At 36.5% G+C, this 22,405-nt stretch overlaps 1 protein-coding gene across 6 annotated transcripts in view; it reads right to left on the reverse strand.

Annotated features, from left to right (window-relative positions):
* Window positions 1-22,405, reverse strand: part of VEZT (vezatin, adherens junctions transmembrane protein) — a 75,369-nt gene that overhangs the window by 22,458 nt on the left and 30,506 nt on the right. For 2 of the 6 annotated variants that reach the window (XM_046646184.1, XM_046646190.1), the window contains exons 3-9: window positions 21,742-21,828; window positions 20,530-20,586; window positions 15,985-16,160; window positions 14,083-14,358; window positions 11,206-11,355; window positions 7,248-7,395; window positions 841-1,172 (exon numbers count right to left, since the gene is read on the reverse strand). In XM_046646184.1, the coding sequence (XP_046502140.1) occupies window positions 841-1,172; window positions 7,248-7,395; window positions 11,206-11,355; window positions 14,083-14,358; window positions 15,985-16,160; window positions 20,530-20,586; window positions 21,742-21,828 (1,226 nt within the window). The remainder of the gene's footprint in view (window positions 1-840; window positions 1,173-7,247; window positions 7,396-11,205; window positions 11,356-14,082; window positions 14,359-15,984; window positions 16,161-20,529; window positions 20,587-21,741; window positions 21,829-22,405) is intronic. The other 4 variants (XM_046646186.1, XM_046646185.1, XM_046646189.1 and 1 more) reach the window with 4 other exon arrangements.

Raw genomic sequence — 22,405 nt, forward strand, 5'->3', positions numbered from 1 at the left:
TTACTGAGACTTCAAATCCTTTTGAACCATTTGTTTATCTTTCAAAATTGATTGCTGCCTTCCCCCTTCCACTTCTTGCCTGCTATCTAGGGCCAAGTACGCCAACTGCAGTCTTTAAATTCCTATGACCCTCCCCATTACCAACACAACATGAATCCAACCATTCATTTTATCCAGTCCTAAACTGCAAGTCTCTGTCACAGAAAATTTTCACTGGAATGTCTGGAACCTATACTTTACTAAGGCAGAGTACCAACAATACTACGCAAAGTAGAAGACCAACAAATATAAACTATGGGCCCTACGTTATACTATTCAACTGGGGTCAAAAAGCCTTTCCTGTGCTACAGAAAAATGTCCAAAGCTGCTGAATTTATTTAGAAAGTCAGCAATATGTTACTCTTCAACTATACATAAAAATACCTTTTTTTTTTTTAAAAAAAAAAACCACTTCTTATAATTTATCGTTCCAGTGCTGGCAGATATTTCTCTTAGATTGCAGGTCCCAGTTTAAGAGCCCTACTTAAAAAGAGTTAAAGCAAGCTCATTCTTCATAAACTTCTCCACTTCAGCTCTCAAACAGAATGAACATCTGCTTTTGTCGCATCTTTCTAGGTTTTCTTTTGAAATCAGGCAAAGTGAAAACTGTAAATGACTCCCCTGAATTATGGTACTTACAAATCATTGTTTCTCTGCTACATTCATAGCTATAAACCATCCTTCGTGCTGCAGGTCTCAATTTGGCTTCTTCTTTCTAGCTAGGACATAAGCCAACAACCACAATGGCACAAGAATGAAGCTAATCACAGGAACATTTCCTTAAATGGCTTCTAAACTTACTCATTCAGCAATGCTTTCAGATGGAGCTGTAAGCTGCGCACTGCTGTGTGAATGTTGCTCAGTTCTCTCGACTTCTGTTGAGTTTTGGATAGACGCTGGGGCACTGACTGGTGCTGAGTTTCAAAGTACCGATAGAACTCATAGCTGCGCTTAAGCTCCTCCAAGCAGGCAGAATGGGCACGAGGGAGACCTTGAGTCACATCAGATAAAATATGATGAGGCAAAAGTGCTGGAGTAAGGAACGGCCCAGGAGGTGAATTAGCTGTAGAAAGTAACAGGGCTAACCGTCTGAAGAACTCTGAACTCTGTGCCACCCAGAGTTGGAACAAAACCTGAAAAAAAAAGAGAAAAGGCCTAGATCAACAAAACATATTGGCTAACATTCAAAACAAACTACAGACTTGTTTATCTTAACTTCTGGTTTAAATTTTTCACTTTATCCTAAGTAATGAAAAGAGCTAGGCTTGATCTAACTCTAAGATTAGCCAAGAATGTTACATCAAATTATGTGGTCACGGCATGTGAGGAACTTCTGATTCCCATACAGCAGGTAACACCAGTACCTAATTTAGTGCAGCTCTGCCCTAGAAAACAAGTGGTGATGGAATGAGACACATCTATTAGAAGTAACAATTCCTTGATGAATTATTAAAAAACTTTACACAAAGGAGAAAAGACAGTAGGAATGATGGACCTATATGAGTCCAAAGAAATGAGTCACTGATGGATCCAGAGTTTGGGGTTCACAACTATACCACTGTTTTGGCCTAGGAAATTGCTAAGAAATAACATAAAAATCAGTCCCAGAGTGATCATACCTAGGAACGTCTGGCATGAGAAACTAGAAAATCCATTCTGGAGGAACACACCATGAATCCAGGCAGCAAGGGATCTCTTCAGACATAGTCCTGTTCAAGGGCAGGACAATATCCCCCAAACAAACAAACAAACACAGGAGGAAACAATCTAGTATGAACAAGAGTTAGCAGACAACAAAAAGAGGACTGAACCAATTTAAATTCCAATTTTCCAAACTACGAAAATGGACATTATTTAAACTGTTTTATTAAATGAATGTTAAAATTATGCAAATAATGAATTAAGATAATTTAATGTAAACCTATTTTACCATTAACTTATTTTTTAAAAACAAGCAAGGCCAAATCTCCAAATTGCTAAAGACACACTATCTAGGAATTCTTGAATATAAACAAGCTTAACTCCTAAGGCTTCTTATTTAACTATTAAATTTTGTCACTACAATGATTTTCTATATCCTTTATTTGTTCATTCAGCAAATATTTCTTGAGCACCACGATGTGCCAGGCACTGTTCTAGGTGCTAATAATACAGCAGTGAACAAAAGTGAAAAAAATCCCTGCCCAGATGGAGCTTATATTCAAATAGAGGGGCAACAGATAATAACAAGTAGAAGATAGTTTCCTGGCTGATGGGCTACAGGAAAAACACAGTAGGGAAGGCAAACAGTGAGTGTGCATTTATGTGTGCACACATGGGGAGAAAGGAAGGGTGGGGTGGGGTGGCCAGGAAGCTCTCTAAAAAAGCGTCACCTGAAGGAACTGAGCCATGAGACTCAACAGGGAAAAGAGCTCCAGGGAGCAGGAGGTTCAAGTGCAAACTCCTGCAGCAGGAGTATACCTGGCACATCTGAGGAACAAGAATGTCAGCGTGGCTGGGGTACAGCAAGCAAGGGAGAAGGCAGTAAGCAATGAAGTCACTGAAGTAACTCTGGCTTTTACTCTAAGAGAAATGGGGAGCCCTGAAGGGTTTTGAGCAGAAGAGCTACATGACCCGAGTTATGCTGTAACAGGCTCATTCTAGCTGCTGTGTTGAGAGATGACAGGGAGATGAGAGTAGAAGTGGAGAGACCAGTTACTGCAATAATCCAGGTGAGGGTTAATGGTAGTTTGTATCACAGTGGTTAGTGCCAAGAGGTGAGCAGTAGTCAAGACTCTGGATATACTGTGAAAGTACAACTGTCAGAATCTCTTGATGAATTGTTTGAGAAAAAAAGTGTTATCAAGGATGATTCCAGAGTTTTGGGCCACAGCAACCAAAAGAATCAAGTTGCCATAGCTTACTGCCACTTTAAAAAAGACTAACTTATTATCTAATCACTACCATATTATCCAATTAAACCAAAACTCTGAAGTATACATTTTTTTTCTGTTTGTTCTTTGGATAGTGGAGCTGCTCTGGATGAAGGGAAAACCATAGTTTGTGGGCAAACAGGAAATTTTATTTATTTATTTATTTTGAGGAAGGCTAGCCCTGAGCTAACATCTGTGTCCATCTTCCTCTACTTTATACGTGGGATGCCTGCCACAGCATGGCTTGAGCAGCGGTGCGTAGCTCCATACCCGGGATCTGAACCAGTGAACCCCAGGGCACCAAAGCGGAATGTGCAAACTTAAACGCTGTGCCACTGGGCTGGCCCCTAGGAAATTTTGATTTAAAGTATTTTCATCAATGAGGATTTATTTTTCTAAAGCAGAAAATATACTACATTACACTAATTTAAAAAACTAGTTAAAAATTTAAACAAGGAAAAAAACAGGCATAAGGACTCTGTACTAAATATCTTAAATATGTCTCCCCCAGATACAATGAAGAAGTGGTTTCCTTTCCCAAAGGTGCAGCATTTGCTCTTGTTAAGTTTTCTTTAGGGAAGATATGTGAACAACAAAAAATAAATCCAAAATGTATTTCCTTTGTAGGACACAATGACGATTACACAGGAAAACAAAAGGCCGTGACTTATTTGTAAACCTCTATCACCACATTTTTTTAAAGCTTTAATTAGCGTTGCTCTTTTGAGAGAGAATTTTCTTATAAAATTTAACTCACAAAATTCATTTTTAACTTCTTTTCCTGGGTACCATGGCAATTATACAAGGTGGCAAAACATGGTTTTAGAACATTACAGGAGTTTTCAGCAGTTTATAACCTCCATAGATCTCAAGATAAGGCTTCTTTCAGAGGCTGATATTCCTGGTGACAATGCAACGCAATCACTGAGTTTGGTTATAGATTAACAAGCAAAAATCAAAATACTAGTTAGTCTGATTTGTAAAACAACACGGGTGAGCAAACAGGATCCAGCTACAACTAGCATCATTGGGGGTGTGTGGGAGATAACCGAGAACAAGCCTCACATTTTGGAGCAGGTCACATCAGATGCAATTTGAAAAATGAGCTCACATTTATTAATCACTTACTCTATCCCAGGCATTGGATGGGCAAATATTTAATCCTTTGGAGGTAAACATTATGATTATGCCATGTTTATAAACACAGAAACAATGATTTGCTCCAGACCACATCAGCAGGTAAGCGATGTAGTCAGAGTCAAACTTGGAAAGTCTGACTCCAGGGGGTCCACCTTTTCTCTTTGCTGCCTACACTTAAGCCAAAATACAATTCAGGATTTAACAAGCTTTTGAAAACAACGTATGAAAAGCATAAAGAAATAGGGAAATCACTGAGATATCTTGATGAGTAAACAAAAAATAATTTTAAAAAGGAAATGAAGAAATATGACCAAAATTCTTTCTCCTAATCCTTCTTAAAGAATAACAGCTATTACCATTTTTGAGGACTAATTATACAAAAAGCCCTTCTGTACGTATTTTGTATGTCTTCTCATTTAACCTAACACCTTGTAGGGCAGATGTGGTAACTCCCTTTTAACAGGTGAAGTAAGTTCAAAGAATAACTTAATCAAGGTCAAATGGCTAGTCAGTGTTAGGGCTAAACTATAAACCCAGGGCTGCTCAATTCCGAAGTCTCTGCATTTTCTTCATTAAGACTCTCTCAAACTGTCCTTTGAAAAAAACCTTTATTTCCATAATAGAGTAAAGCATGGTCATTGTATTGAATTTGGGAGTGAATGGAATTACCTAGTGTCACCACTCCCAAAGAGTAGCTATTAGTATCTTGGATTTTCTCCCAGTCATTTTTTTTGGATAAGGAGATTGGCCTTGAGCTAACGTCTATTGCCAATCTTCCTCTGTTTTTTCCTCTCCAAAGCCCCAGCACACGGCTGTATATCCTAGTTGTAGGTCACTGCAGTTCCTCTATGTGTGATGCCGCCACACCATGGCTCAATGAGCTGCGCCTAGGTCCGCACCCAGGCTCCGAATCAGTGAACCCCGGTCCTCTGAAGCAGAGCACACAAACTTAACCACTTGGCCACAGGGCCGGCTGTCTCTCTCAGTCTTTTTTTAAAAACAGAGCTGTGGCAATACCGCATATACGTTTACTTATCCTGATGGTTTCACTGGTGTTAACAGACATTTCTCCAAGTTTTTACAAAATCTTCATAAGAAAGCTGTAGCTGCTGCATAATGGTCCAACATGTGGCTCTACCATAATTCATGCAGCCTTTCCTCTAATGCGGCACATTTAGGCTGTATCCCATTTTTCACTATTATAAACATAGCTAATAAGCAACTTTGTACATAAAGCTTTCCTCTATTTGGAATCATTTCCTTAAGAAAGACTTGCAGAAGTGGAATTACTGATTCAAAGCATTTTGCTTTTTTAAGGCTCTTTATACGTCACATTGCATTCTGAAACAAATAACTTTAGGGAACTAAGGAAACCAGCAAGAAAACTATTGCAGCAGACGAGTAAGAGAAGATGGCAGCCAGGACGAGGATGGTGGGAAGGGGTATGGAAAAAAGTGGACGGGTTTAAACATTTTCAAGTTTGAACCAACACAAGAATCTGCTGACAGACTGGATATGAGGGGTAAAAAAAGGCATAAGAAGGATGGTGCCCAGGTTTCTAGCTTAATAAGTTACATGGTGCCATTTACCGAAATGGGTTAGAATGAGGGTAAGAATAAGGCAAATTTCAAGCAACAGGAAAGAAAAAACACAGGAGAATATGAGTATTTATGTGAATCTAAAAATTTAAAAGATGTAGAAGTTGATATACAACAGTCTCAAAACAAAGTGGATCTTGATAAACATGCTGTCAACTACACTTGCATTGATTTTCATGGTATCAAGTGAAGCTTTAAAGACTAGAAACAAAGAAATATCTAAGTGGAATTTACTAAATACTGAAAAGGAATTTAAAGACATTTGTACTGACTTCTTAAAACTACTATTGGAGTCTTACCTCACACATGGTTTTTGTAACTTGCTTTAACTTACGTTTTTCTATGTTGTTATTTTTCTACTACTAACTCCGATGAATGTACCATAAATCATTACCGATCTCATATTACTAAACTTTTAATTTGTTTCCAGTATTTGCTGTTGCAGTATTATGAACATCCTTTGAGTAGATCTGATTACTTCTTCAGATAAATCTGTAAGCTTAAAACTGCTGGAGTAAAGGGCACACACCTCCGCGGAGATTCACTGTAAAAACGAACCAGTTTAAACTTTAACCACTGGTGTGTGAGATCTCCCTGAATCTTTGTTGATAATGATAATCAACTTTGGCAAAATGTTTACTTGTTATTTTTATTTGTATTTCTTCCATTACTAATAAGATTGAAAGTCTTGTCACATTTAATGGCCATTTCTATTTCTTCTTTTCTGAAGTGTTCTTTATACACCTTAGTGTTCTTTATATAGAAAGAATTCAAAGCTTTTATTATAAATCATTGCAGTTTTTTCCTGAGCTTGTTTGCATTTAAAATATGCAGTATCTGAAGTTTATAAGTTTAATTCTTAGGCAGTCAAATATATTCTTTAAGTGGCTCTTAAATATGAGAAAAATTCTTATTCTAAACAAGAACTTTGAAGATTTTTCCAAGGGGAGATGTAGATTTTCTAAGTTCTTTACCTGTGTTTGTTGAAACAAATGGCTAGTCATAAAATCACTCATATTGGTTTCCTATTAAAGTAAATTCACTTACCTCTAAATTCTAAGGCAAGACATACTTATGGTAAAATTTTATTTATTTATTTTTGAGGAAGATTAGCCCTGAGCTAACATCTGCCACCAATCCTCCTCATTTTGCTGAGGAAGACTGGCCCTGAGCTAACATCTGTGCCCATCTTCCTCTACTTTCTATGTGGGACGCCTGCCACAGCATGGCTTGCCAAGCGGTGTGTAGGTCTGTGCCCAGGATCTCAACTGGTGAACATTGAGCCGCTGAAACAGAATATGCGAACTTAACTGCTGTGACACCAGGCCGGCCGCAAATTTTAAGTACTTTGATATTAAAATATAAGGATCCCTTTACCCAATCTTTATGATGCTCTCAGCTTTTCAAGGCAGCTTCACAAACATCAGTAAAGCTATTATGGTGATGATATTCAGCAAACAATAAACGGGAACAGGTGCACCACTTAGGTTCAGAAAGCACAGGCACAATACAAGTGCATCTCCTTCACTTCAGCCCCTCCCTTCCACAAGCGGATTACCTTCAACGCAGGCAGGCTGAAGCCATCTGTAAGGTTATGCGCTTCCTCTTCTGAAATCTGCTCTTCACTAAGTCCAAGGCCCAGCTCCTTAAAAGGCACCACACAGATGTAGTTGGTTACATTGTCACTCTCAGAGTTCAGGGGGTAGGTTAAATTAGGTTAAGGCAATCAACAAAGCCTTTTCATTAAAACATAAAAGATACAGTAAAACTGTCCAAAATACCTTTACTGATCTTTATCCTGAACTGTGATTGGAGATTTATGTCAGTTTTTAAAAAAGAAACCGATATTAAAATCGAGTATATTGACATACCTCAGATATCTTACAAGATACTTGTGAATAAAATACTTCTATACTTAAAGAATTAAAAGTTCAACTCTTCACAAGTGCTAATTTAGTTATTTTTGACACCTATCTTTTGAAACTGTATTGTGTACTTTATTGCACCATGGTTCAAGCCCTCCGAACTGTACAGTAAATACCTCTCTTTTCCTGCCAGGCTGCACATGCAGGACACCATTAGCTGACCATTATCTGAAATGCACAGACTACTGATATAAGCAGCACTGAACCGGTCCTATCTAAGTTGTTTAACATAGACACTGCTCCGTTTCCACTTTCCTCTTCCTCATGAGCATCTGTCAATATTACTATGTGATTTTTTCCACTTTAATTGTTTTTGTAAAGATTATACCCATACAGTTCTTGATAATGAACCATTCTTGCATTCCTAGCATACTCCTATTTGGCCATATTATAATAAACTTTTAATATAAGCTAGATTAAATCTATAAATATTCTTTTGAAATATTTTGTCTCTCCATTTCTGAGATTGGTCTACAGTTTTTATTCTTTGTAACACATCCTGTTTTAGTAATGAGATTGTAGTATCTTCATAAATAAAATGATGTAGGAGAGAATTTCTAACCTTTTCTACATTCTGAAATAGTTTTTTTAAAAAAAACTATAAAACCATCTGGACCTGGTAGTTAAAATTTTTTTAATTCATTTACTTTTTGCATGAGTAATATATTCACATGATTAAAAATTCAAAAGGGGACCAGCCCCAGTGGCCTAGTGGTTAAGTTCAGTGCGCTCCACTCTGGCAGCCTGAATTCAGTTCCTGGGCACAGACCTACACCATTCTGTTAGTGGCCATGGTGTGCTGGCATCCCACATATTAAAAAACAGAGGAAGATTGGCAGAGATGTTAGCTCAGAGCGAATCTTCCTCAGCAAAAATCATGGGGTATTAAGGGGTAGAGTAAAACCCGCTTCTTACCATTTTCCCTTAGCCACCTAGTTTCCTTACCCAAAGGCAAAGGCAATCACTGTTACCAGTATCTTGTGTATCCTTCGAGATATTTTATGCATACATACATATGTAAAAGCAAATACAAATATAAATGTGCATGTAGGATATGCATGTATATATATACACATGCACACACACACTTATTTATCCCCTCATACACATATACACACAACCCCTTTTACACACAGATAGAAGGGTAGTACTATAAATACTGCTCTGTGCACTTTGCTTTTTATTTTTTCATTTGGCAATATAATCTGGAGGTCATTAGACAGTAGTACATCAAGAACTTTATCATATTTTTATATATGCAGATTTTTCATTGTTTACATATAATAAGGTGTTTTCTTTTTTAAGTGGAATATTTTTTATCACATGTCGATTCTCTTCAGTTTTTGAATTCTTCCTAGGTCAGTTTTGGAGATTTGTATTCTGATAAGAAATTATCCATTTCCCCCTACATTTTCAAAGTTGCTGCCACCAAGTTGCATATACTATCCCCTTATAATTATTTTAATTTCTTCCATATCTATGGCTACAACACTGTTCTCACTACTAATCTTGTATACTTCCACTTGCTTTACTTTGATTAGGCAGGCAAGTGTTTATATATTTTATTGGTCTTTTCAAAGAAATGACTGGTGGATTCTTTTTTATCTTAATTCCTTGAGGTTTCTTCTATGGAGAATATGATCTCGTCTCGACCCTGGCTAGCTCTCAATCACATCTCATACTCCAACTCCCAACTTCCTGGGCTCCAGTCATGACGGTCTTCCTTCTTTATTCCAATCACGCTAAATTCACTCCTGCCACAAAGTCTTTATACTTGCTGGTCCATTTCCCCGAACACAATCTTTCTCCTCATGCAAATCTCAGTTTGACTGTCATCTCCTCAGAGAGGCCTTTCCCTACCATCCAGTCAAAAAGTGCAACCCACCAATCATTCTCTGTCCTATTGTTTCTTTATAGCAAGTATCTAAAAATCTCATTTGTGCACTTTTCATTCATTATCTCATCTACTAGAAGGTAAGCTCCATGAGAACAAGGATCTCCATGAGAAAAGCGACTGGCACAGGGAACTCACACAATTTGCAATCTTTATTAGGCTATCGCTTCTTAGCCCCCTGCCCCTCAGCAAACCATAAGTTTCCTGAGGCAGGGACCACGTCTTTTATGTTGACCATTGTATATCTAGTGACTACCATATTGCTCGGCACTGAGTTTATACTGAATAAATATTCACTGAATGAACAACCACTTGCAGTTTACATGCCACACTGTTGTATGTCTATTTCTTTCCATATCTTTGCTTCCCTCTACTTGGAATGCAGACTGTTATTATCCTTAAGGCCAACTGCTACTCATTCCTTGAGGGTCAACTCAGGTGTCACCTCCCTGAAAGCATTCTCTGACCCCACGGGCCAAGTACATTGTCCTGCTACACTGGAAGGCACACTGGGTGCTTACGCTGTATTATAAATACAGGCTTATCTATTGACTACACTCAAATGCCTTTAAAAGTAGGTAGTACAAGTTTTTACTCTGTCTTCCTAGCACACAGCAGGCAGGTATTTAGGCAGTAGGGGAACTAAATGGACAAGTTCTTGACTAAAATTAAAATGCTCTCTCAATTTTCAAAGAGGTAGTATAGTACAAGAAATATCTATATAGAAAAAGTTTCAAGTCATAAATCCTATATTCAGGACAAAACTTCATCTCTCACCAGTTGTGGGACGTGAAGCAAATCACACAAAGTGGAGGTTTTACTTAGTTTTCTCATAAAGTGGAGATAAAATCTAGCTGGGAAGGTTTGTATAAGGCTATAATGATAGAGCACAAAGCTCTCTGTAAACTTTAAGCACTGTATTTATCAGTGGTACCATACCCAGCATACTGAAGGTGTAGTCTTTTTGCATTCCACTGACTCATAATTTAACGTATCTATGAGTCTTAACCAAAATAAAGATCTTAGACACTTTCACTTTCAAACAGAACTAATTTCCTGATTTAGTAAATTTAAGTGACAAACTCGTTGTCATGCAGTCTCTGAGTGTTTATTATACACTAGATACTGCCTAAGTGCTTTATATGCACTAACTTATTTGACCTCAACAAAAACACAGTCAGGAAGATTATGTAATTATTGCCATTTCAAAAATGAATAAAGCAAGGTAGAAAGAGGTAAGAAACTTGCTTAAGGTCACTTAGGCAGTAACTGATACAGCCAAAATTTAAACTTAGCCAATCTGACTCTAGAGCCTCTGTTTTCTGAAAGGGGAAGGATTTCCTGCTGCCAGTTTATTTCCATGTCATGACGTAAATTTGCCATGTTCAGTAATTTTTAAAAATGACAGACCTAGCAAAGCCAGGTTTTTTTGACTTTATTCTTTGGACCAGTAAAGGGAGGGACTTCAAGTTTTTCTTGTTAAAAATGAGGCGCAGGAGAGCAGAACTTTCTTCCTGTCTGTTATTATCACTCCCCTTGGAATGTATTTCCAGTTCTAAAATAGTAGTGATGATGGAAATTAGCTTCAAAATAGGCCATCTCAGTTTATAGTTAACTTTTGCAGGATACAATTATAACATCTATATTCAGGACTCCGGAAACATTACTTATTCTTACACACACACAGAAAAGGATATTTTTTCAGCATATATAGGGTAGCTAGCCTTGCTGCTTGAAAGTTGGCTCTTACTGTTCTGTAGACAGCTTTCCGCAGACCGATGAGATGCTGACTGGGATGCTGTCCAGCTTTATTAAATGGGCAAGCAGCACTGACCCTGTCAAGCAAACTTGAAAAGTAAAATGTGATACAACTGTACAGGTGTCCTAAAGTTTTTGTTTCCTAAATCCACAATTCTATTAAGCTTAGAAAAAAAATCCTTTTAATGATTTTCACTAGAAAATGATTACAAATATCCCAACTCAGGCCTCATAAATAGCCATTTCACTGATACACACATAGCTACCAGAAAAAAGACAAATGAAAAATTAAAATCTCAAAGAGTAAAGGCTTCCTCCGACATGGGGACACAATGAATTTTAGTTGAAATATAGTATAAATGTAGGAATATTTATATAAGAAATTGCAACTTTTTTATATAGACACTTTACCTGCTAAAATATACTAAAATGGTAATACTTTACATTCAGTTTTTAAATCCTATATCCACAGTAAGAATGAAAGCCTTAGTTACAAACACTTTCCCATTCTTAATATGCATTTACATATGTTCATCAATCATATTTTTGGTAACTTGTACAGAACAATCAAATACTGTATAGAAATACATTCTGTACATTCACAAAAGTAGGGTAAAATGACTTACCCACCTGCTGCCACTGGCACTTACCTAGTCAAAATGAAATAGGGGACGCAGAAAGGTAACAGGACCAGTGGCCAACAGGGGAATGCAAGTAGAAAGGCAAAGGAAGGGTTACTATGTAGTAGCATAGCTACTCTCAAAACTGTTCAAGAGGAAGCACATTTCATAGCACTTTCCAAAAGATAAATGGAGAGTTCCTATTTGCAACAATGACAGACGTTAGGCTTTTTATAAAGGAAATTATGAATGATTACATATTACATAGTTATTGGATAATAGTTTTTTCACCTAGCCAGTAACCTCTCAATAGCAAAACAAAATATTGGAATTTATTAATTTCTCATAACAATATAACCACAAATGTTTAGAACAAGACATCTAACTTAAAACTTTAAAAATTTCAATCAAACTAAAATATATTCAGCATTAAAAATCTACAAAAAACAGAGGGCAATGACTGATAGGCTTATTTTAAAATAACAGAATGAGGCAAAGAAGGGTTAAATTATTGGCTAGAAAGGACAAATTAAGGCAGAGCAAAACAGCACCCATGTTTTCAATATATGGCACTATTATTTGTATTCCATTTTACTAAATGAGTCTTAAAAATTAAAAATATCTCTAAAAAATTATGATTCAAGATTTGTTATTCCTTATAATTTTTTTCAATCAATTATCCAGCTGGAGGCAAGTGAAGCACAATTTTTTTCCAACATTTCTTCTGCCTGTCTGCATCTGAATAGATGGAAGTCATGATGTGGAGGTAAATCATGTCTAACTGGCCCATTTTAGTTCTTCCGGCCTATTTTATACATATGGGTAAAAGCTGGACAATGACAAAAGGCACAGAATCCCCTATACTAGGCTACAGAGCATCAACTGAACACAGCCACTTTGCTTAACCAATCAGTCCTCTCAATAAAATGCTGTGCGAAAATGAAAAGCAACTATTACTTAGTCTTAGTGTGATTCTTAACATTTAAAATATGACCCTCAAACAACTTAATATTTGATATGCTCTATCAATAAGAAGTGGACTTTAACCACAACGGAAGGACAAAAATTAACAGACCAAGGACCGTTACATTTCGAATTGTGCAGAAAGTTATAAAATCTCAATGTCTTGGGATTGCTTAAACACTGTTCTAGAACAAACAGAGCGAAGCCTAAGATGACTACTAGAGAGTCTTCCACTTCCCTGCTTCCATGATTTTCCAGAAATAGCTTTTAAGTCAAGATTAAGTACTACTCTAGAGCAGAGCAGAGTGAAGGATGCAATGACTGTCAAAGATTCTTCTGGCCCCCTTTTCATGATTTTCCAGGTACAACTAATTAAGAGCAATAATCAGTCCACCATATACTTTCTCCCACCTATAGACTGCAAAGGTTATATAAATTATTAATTATACTACAGTAGAACTGTCAACTGTTAGCGTTTAGCAGACAGCCTAGTGTACTGGAAACAAGCTTTAGGCTCAGATGGAATGGATGGAACATTTGCTCTACCACTTAAAATTGCCTGCCTTTAGTTGTATGCACAATTGCCTACCACAGTATATGCAACATAACTGGTGCTCAATAAATATAACTTTCCCTTTAGTAATAGAATAAATAGCCTATCTATCCTATAGCTTAATATACTTACAAGCTAGACTGATGAATATTTAATTTTCCCATGGAAATGTGAAACATTATTATTTGTATGATATTCTGAGAATAACAGTGCCCAAGTAATCTGCTAACGTTTACCTAAAGAATATTATTAATATAAAGCAAGATTTTTCAAAATGAATTCATGTCAAAGACATCTATCATTTAAACCGAGGAAAGAGAGCATCTGACAGGGAGTAAAGGGAACAAACATTTATTGGGTAACTTTGCATGCTAGGTTCAATGTTAGGCTCTCTCCATACATTACCTCATATAATCATACAGTAACACACAGAAATAACCACGATTCTCAAAGTACTGTGGTTTTTCAAACTACATGAGCAGAATCATACTACATATTAAATCTAGCATATAATATATTTATTCCTTCACTTAGCAGGTCATAGACTTTAATAAGCACCAAAGAGAAACCTACTTTTTTTTGTAAATGCAACACAGAAGTGCAAATAGGTAATAAATATTCTAATTTAACTGTGTAGTAGAAAAGAATTATTTAAAAAGTAAAATGAAAAATGAACTCACAGTGTAAATCCTCTGGAAATGACTTCAGTTTCTTGAATGAGACGTAAAGCTTTTCTCACAAGGTTAGTAAAAGCTCGGCTATTTGTTGCTGTATCTTCCAAAAGAACATTGTATTTTTTTAGGGTTACTTGTAGTTTGGCTGTCCTCCATAATCTCAAAACTTTTATGATCAGATAAACAAATAGAATCACTCCCCATAGCAGCCAGGAAGATACAATCCACCAAGTGGGAAGCATAATGAGCAAACTAATGAAGGCAAATAGCACTGAGACATCCCTATAACAGAGAAAACAAGAAAATGATATCCATCAGACCAGAGAAAAATGAGTTACTTTAGTCAGTAGTTTAGGTTTACTAAAGTAGATAAAATACTAATTTTTAATATTAAAATAATTTTTTAGTATTTGGAGATATTATGAGTTCCTTTTTTCCCAAAGTCAGACTTTAATTATTTGCACAGAAACATACAATAGCTCAAGAAAATATAAACATTTTTCCAATTAGAAATTATACTTGATGAGTAATTGTTTTGAGTGAAGTCATTTAATTTTAAATAATCTGGAATACACATTCTTACTATAGACCATGATATGGACAAGCTTTGTACTTTTATACTTTTTTAACTAAAGTAAAAATATGTATGAACATTTCTTATTTGGGTCAATTACAAATCCACAGACTAAAATACATCTTTTATACAATGAAGGCTTTGATGAAAATGTGTATATACAAGAAAAAGGGGAATACAGGGGGAAATGTGTCTGAGGATATCTACAAACAACATCAACAATACTTGAAGACATTATAGTCAAACTACAAAGAAACTCACATGGAAGAATAACAAATATTTGCCTGCTCTGATTTCCTTTGGAATCCTTTACTTTCAAACAATACTGGTAATATCATCAAGCAAAACCTCATTACATACTTTTATGTACTAATAGCAAAGTCTAAAATTATCTACAGGTCTCATAGGTGCTTAATCACATTTGTGCTTAATCACATTTGTGCTTAAAAGAAACTTGAAAGGAAAGCTCTAAAATTCTTAGAACCTATGGTTCCTTCTAGCAGCTTCTTAATTTCTTAGATTTTTAAAGGATAAGATGCTTTACTTCATCATCCTGAGACACAGATTTGGAAAACATCATACTTCGCTGTTGTAATACGAAGCATTTGTCAGAGTGACAGGAAAGAGAGAAATTCAGAACACTGAGGCCAATGAATGTAACTGCCTGTATAACTTCAACAGTTCAAGCAACGATTTAGTTCCTTTAATAAACTCGTACTTCAATAGGAAGAGGACATTAACAGTTCTGTATATATAATCCCTTCTTACTATTTTTTTAAAAACAGATTCTGGCCTGGAACTGATTCTGGCATAAGACCAAATATTTGAAGTAGTTGAAAAGTTTTAGGATAGCATGAATTGTCACATTATGTTCCCTAGGATCTCTTCTTGGCCAACAAAACAAGAGTTGACTATTTACCTCCATGTCCCATCCTGTCCTTGGTGTCTCTACAATGTGATTACGATATAACTGAGTGATTATAAAGGAACATATAGAACCAGCCAGGGCTGCATGCACACACGTGCATAGGTATAGGGGTAAGAGAGATTCTTTTTGGCACATGTTATACCTGCTTGTTGGATTGTTAAAAACAGAATTAATTATATTCAGTTGAGAGTACACAACAACCTAATTGGATTTTTTCCCTAGCTTTAAACAGTATTCACTTTAGAAAGTTACTTTTTTTTTTAAACCTCTGGCACATCATTATATTAGTTACAATGCTAAAAGGTATGGAACGTTTATAAGGCCTTTACAATGGAGAGCATGATGACAGATTTCCTCTGCTAATACTCTATATGTAAGCAAAGGATAGCTGTTTTCTGGACAGTACCAAATATTAGGGGTTGCCAGGGAGCAAAGTGTTGGAAGGTGTCCATTTTCCTGTTGTTGAGGTTGCCCTGCAGACAGGATACTGGGATCAAGTAGCTCAATCAGCTCCACATCCTCTTGTAAGAGGACTTCCTGTTGCAGGATGGTATGTAGTGAGTCGAGTCGGAATCCAATATCCTTGCCATTAAAAGACCGGAAGAGAGGTATTAGTACATACATAAGTTTGTATTAAATGCTAAGTTCCTAATAAGATTTAGAGGTGTTTATTTTCAGTATAGACTCTACGAAGAAGAAACAACAGTCCAATCTATCTTTAGTATGATGTGTGAAGTTTTACTTTCATTGTAAACGTGAAACAATAAAGACTGAGGTAAACATTACTGAGCCACTAGATGTGAAATATAAATTTTTAATAAAGAGATATGAAGTAATTAGATTAATAAACCTGTTTAGTGAAGCCTAACTAATTAAATAGCTGAAACACAACAGGGAAAACATAATCCTGTAACAGATGCTGTCCCTGAGTACTCTAACAATATAGCCAATATCTAAGAATTACATCAGCAGGATCAAGGCCTTTTAAAAACGGACATTCAGATATTTAAAATACATCGTTAAGAAATGTAATGCAAAACCACAATAACATGTGCATAGCACTTTATAGTTTACAAAATGCTTTCACATATACCAGCTCATTTATTCCTCCCTCTTTTCCTTCTATTCATCTATCAAGGAACATCTTATGCATACCAGGTACCAGGCTTGATACCGAGGACACAAGAAAATAAACAAGACACACAAGTCTCTATTCTTAAAGAGTTCAGAGTTTAATGAAGAGGACTGAAAAGCAAATAGTTACAATATAATGTGCACAGAAGTGCAATGAGGTATACCTAGAGTACTATGAAAATGGCATAGAGGGACCAAAACTTGCAGTGAGGTCAGAAAGAGCAAAAGAGGTGATGTCTGTGCTGAGTCTTAAAGGATGAATAAGAACTGACCAGAGGAAACCATGGGAAGAGTGAGATGAGACAGAATCAAACCTTCTCTAGTTTGGGAAGCTGCAAGTCACTGATATTAGTTTTGTGCACAGAGTACATGGTAGAGAGGTGAGAGATGAGCTAGCAGTGTTAGTGCAGAGAGGTTAATTCTCACAGGAACCCTGTGATGTCCATTATCATTCTCATCTCCATTCTACAGAGAGAAAACCAAAGCCCAAAGAGATTAAGTAACTTCCCAGAACTCTGATTTCAAATCCTAAGTCTTTGGGAGTTGATTCTGCTTCCCTGTATATAGTCTGCTCTAACAGAAAATCTAAAGTTTTATTTTGTATTAAATTTAGGAATAGAGTGATTCTATTGTCTGATAAAAATAAAGAGAACTTTTAATGGACAAGGCCTTCAGCAGTTAACGTAAAACTGGTTATGTCTAGGGTTTGAAGGCAATAGGTTTGTTCGTCTTAGTCAATCATTCCTGTATCACAGAGTCCAGACCCGGGTGATTATAATGGAGACTTAAGAAGGAATGCAGTGATCTATACATCAAACCATAAGCACATATCCTCTTAATCATGGGTTACATCACTTTTAGAGAAGGAGAAGAACATATATATATTTTTTTGGTGAGGAAGATTGGCCCTGAGCTAACATTTGTGCCAATCTTTCTTTATTTTGCATGTAGGATGCTGCCATAGCATGGCTTGATGAGCAGTGTGTAGGTCTGCTCCTGGGATCCAATCCTGGGAACCCCAGGCCACCGAAGCAGAACGTGAGAACTTAATCACTATGCTACTGGGCCAGCTCCAGAAGAATGTTTTTAATATTAGGCCTATCTGGAGACATTTATTTTCAATTATCAAAAAAAGAACATCTAATCAATGGAATGTTGATCCTCCTTTTAGCCTGGTGTGGCTTTTTCACTATCTACTGACGCACCCTGCATGGTCCTCTGCAGTACTTTTATGTGTCATATTTAAACTGTTGCTTCTTCTCTCTTCTTACAATTCTAACATTAGGAAGCACTTAGTGTGACATCCCACCCCACTTTCATAAAGAGAGAACAGCCCAACTCACTTTATACTCTTTGTGGCGAGCGGCAGGAGGGCTAAAAAACCAAGGAGGTCAGTAGGCGGAGCATGGTAGCTTTTCAAGTGATCTTTGAAATAAATCTTCACATATCAGCCTTACTATTTAGTTTGGATTCCCCAATCAGACATAGTCATATTCAAATATAAATATGAAAAATCAAACTTTTGCTACAAAAGTTTTAAATTATAACTTTTATGAGACCCCTATGTACTTGTATATGGGCAAGTTTAAAGAAGCCTAACCATAAACGAAGGCTAAGGCAGACAGAGAGGGGGAAGCTATTAACATGGAACGGAAGCTCTCCCTCTTCATGGACCCTAGCATAGACATGCCGCTTTATCAGACATTCACTTTCTTCACACCTTTTCTTGGCATCGGATTTGTTGCAAAACTGGGATAATGTCTCACCAAAACCAACGTAATTCGAGGTAGTATTAATAGCTTTGGAAATACATGTTTCAAGAGTGAAACTAACAACCTACAATCATCTATACATGCAAATGAACTTGAAAGGGACCAAGATACTCCAAACAACTAAAGCAAGCCTTGTCTTAATGATCAAATCACCTCTACAAAGGAAGAACTTGAATATTCTGATAATTTTAGCTGTAAAATTGAATCTGACTAAATTAACAAATTAAGCTTTTTCTTAAGGATAAACTGTAAAATTATACATTACTCTTTAACTATAAAAATAAGAACTGCAGAAAATACAGTAATCAAACTACTGGGAAAATAGACACCTGCTAAATTAGGAAACATGTCACAATAGCCCTATTTGGACTTTAGGCCCAAGACTCAAACAAATGAAGAAATGTAAAAGGTACTAATTTTGATCCACTTAAATATTAGTAGGTCTTATCTGTATAGTTGGCTGCTCTGTGCTTCGGGGAAGTGTACTATGTGAACTGTGGCTCACCCTCAACAAGTGTGAATGCTAAGAGTTAAAGATTTTACTTTTTTTCCTTTTTCTCCCCAAAGCCCCCCGGTACGTAGTTGTATATTTTTTAGTTGTGGGTCCTTCTAGTTGCGGTATGTGGGATGCCACCTCAGCATGGCTTGATGAGCGGTTCCATGTCCGTGGCCAGGATCCAAACCGGTGAAACCCTGGGCCGCCAAAGTGGAGTGCACGAACTTAACCACTCGGCCACGGGGCCAGCCCCTGAATGCTAAGATTTAGTACCTAGGTTTATATCCTGGTTCCACAACTTAAGCAAGTTAACAACCTTTCTGATCTAGTTTCTTCATCTGCAAAATGAGGATAATAATAGTACCCACTTCAAAGGGTTGTTGTGAGGATTACATGAGTCAATATTTGTAAGCTACAAAGAAGAGTGTCTGGCGCACAGTAAGCACTATATAAGTGTTAGCTGTTAGTGTTGTTAGTACACATGAAATAATTAAAATATAGTAAAGAAAAGCACACATCTATACCATAGAACACAGCATAGACAAGTGCTCCTAGGTTGTTGTAGAAAATAAGTTATCCAATAGGCTGAAGTTTCTGGGAAAAGCCTTGAGGAAGAGCTGGGACTGCTGACTCGAAAGATTCCAACAGAGAGAAAAATGGAAAGAATTTCACCACAGTACAATAGTACAAACATAGACATAGAGAATAGGTATAGAATAAAGGAAAAGGAGGACTAGAGTTGGCTGATGAAAATATTGGTAGATAAGGCTGGAAATGTAGGTTAAGGCCAAATTACGTAGACTCTTTCATGCTGAAGTGATGAATTGGACTTGATTTGATGGATAATGGGGATCCTTTTAGGATCTAAATAGAGAAATGGCATGAGAAGGTAACTTAGGAATATTTCTGCCTGGATGGAATGAAAGAGTATGAGAAGCAAAGCTAAAGAATAAAGAGATTTCTATTTTTGTCCCTAGGGATGAAGAAGGGAACTTATTCATGTGTCAATGTACTTCAATGATCTTATACACTTTTTAATATATAGTGCTATTTCATAAAGCCGATGAGGAGCAAATGAGATAACATGTGTGAAAGCACTTTATAGGCTAAAAAGCACTTAAAAAGTGCCAGTACCACTATCATCATAATTGCTATAAAGGAATTTTTTTCCAAACTTTAAGAAGAAAAGTACTACCTTAACAAAAATGTTCAGATATCATGGAGTAATTGCCAGTATTTTTTATAAAAGAAAAAAGGGACTGGTTCAATATCTGTACAGCTAACAAAAATTTAAATATGTCACCATCGAGTCAATCTCATGCCAGAAGCCATCTGGGAAACTCCTCATTCCATTATTAATAAACTATTTCTTAGGTACGTACGCCCTACAATTCTCCATAAGAGAGGCACAAAAGAGATGCATATAGAAGCTGGCATTTTATAGTGAAACATGACTTGAAACATGTGGCCAGTGACAGAGAACCAAGAATGAAAAGATCAGGACTATGATTAAACCACAGAAAAATGTACATGGATCCATATACCTTACCACAGTCCTAGCATCACTGAAGAATGAGGATGGCTCCACCTGGATAGAGATGATATTCTACGTAGATGACAAGACACTTCATTGACCTTCTTAACACACCTACAAAGATGAAACCCTGCACAGAGAACTTGCCCATTTGGGTTGCCAAAAAAGTAATTTCAGTCAGTCAAAACACAATAATACGCGAGCTAGAGAGGAGTATTGTATACTAGAAAGAGCCGTGGCTTTGAAACCAGAAGACCTGAGTCCAAATTCTGACTCTATCACTTTCTAGCTGAACATTCTTGAACAATTCACTAAATAAGTATTCCTAAACCAAATTCAACTGTATGAACCTCAGGCTTTCCAATTGGTAAAATGCACTACACCTTACAGTGTTTAAATTACCAAATCAAAATGTGAAAGCACTTTGTAAACATCTCTACACAAATGATAATTTACAAGAATGATAATTATCATCTTAAGGTCAGAAGCCAGCAGAGGATCCTGAAACATGCTTACTTGTAACTTGATTATTCCTTTTGAGAGCCATGAGAGCTTCATTTTTGTAGGTATACCACCTGGATTTTGTATTGATAGGATATAAAACGTTGAAGTATTCCCTCTTGAGGATCAGAGGTCAAGCAACAGATATATTACAGCAGAGAGTAGGAAAAAAAGTCAGCCTCACATGAATCACAAAGACTCTCAACGTTGACTATGCCAAGTCCTTGGGAAATTCTGTGATTTATCAGCCCCAGGAGACTAAACTTCACATATGAAGTTGTCAGAGAATGGTAGATTAGTGATAAGTAAATTTGGGAGGAACTACTTTTGATTTGATCTCATTAATAGCTATATTCCCTTTCCTATTAAGAGGAACAGCTGTCAATGAAGGAAGATGGCAGCAGGAAATTAGTAATCTAATAAATACGGTTTCAATAACTACCAGAATATGCTATTTGAAGTGGCTAATAACCTCTTATAAGAACTATGAAATAATACTAACGAGTACAAGTTCAAAGATCCTCCGATTTTGAAGAATTTCTTTCTTTTTTTAGGTGATATAAACTTCATGAAGTGAACAGTCTCCTTTCAGAGAACTACCTAGAATTTCTAATCACAATCAATCACTGCCCAAATCCATAGCAAAACAAATTCTGATTCATTGATTCTCTCACTAATAAACTGGAGCCCTGAAAATTAACAAAAAGAAATAAAGCAAACACTTACCAACTTGCGAAGTAAGTCATCATTCCTATTGCACTGAGAAAAAATCCAACTTTTGATGGTTTCAGCCACTTTTAACAGGATGCCTCGCTGAAGGAAATAAACGACATTGTAAAGGATTATTAAACCACACCCAAACAGCAGAAAAACTTTAAATAACTTGCTTCTAATTAATCAGAATTTTTATCAGAAAAAGAGAGGAAAAAACCATCCAGGTTATATGCTTTGTCAGCGTGTCTCAGCCTCCTTATTAGTTCCCAAATGTACTTGTACATCAGAATCATCTGGGAATTTAGAATTACATTCCTGGGCCTCCACACTAAAGGTTCAGATTCAGTAAGTTTGGAATGAGACCTGAAATCTGATCTTTAAAACGCAGTCAGAAGTTATCTTGATGTAGCCCATTTATCTTGGAAACACTATCTATGTCAACATGATGATGGATTTCAACAAACTGTTGAATGTTCTCAAATATTATGAACATTTCATTCCACAATACTAAGGCAGAAAGATATTTTAATCAATTTTAGAAAAACTGTCTCATGTTGAAATAAAAGTTACATTATTGAATCAACCAAAAATTCAATTTACCTTAATAGCCCATTTCTTGAGCGTGCCAGTAAATGAAGTTTCCACGCATTGAGTGATTACTATATCCCAGGTACTA

Source organism: Equus quagga, chromosome 19 (genome assembly GCF_021613505.1).
Source record: "Equus quagga isolate Etosha38 chromosome 19, UCLA_HA_Equagga_1.0, whole genome shotgun sequence".
NCBI lineage: Eukaryota > Metazoa > Chordata > Mammalia > Perissodactyla > Equidae > Equus > Equus quagga.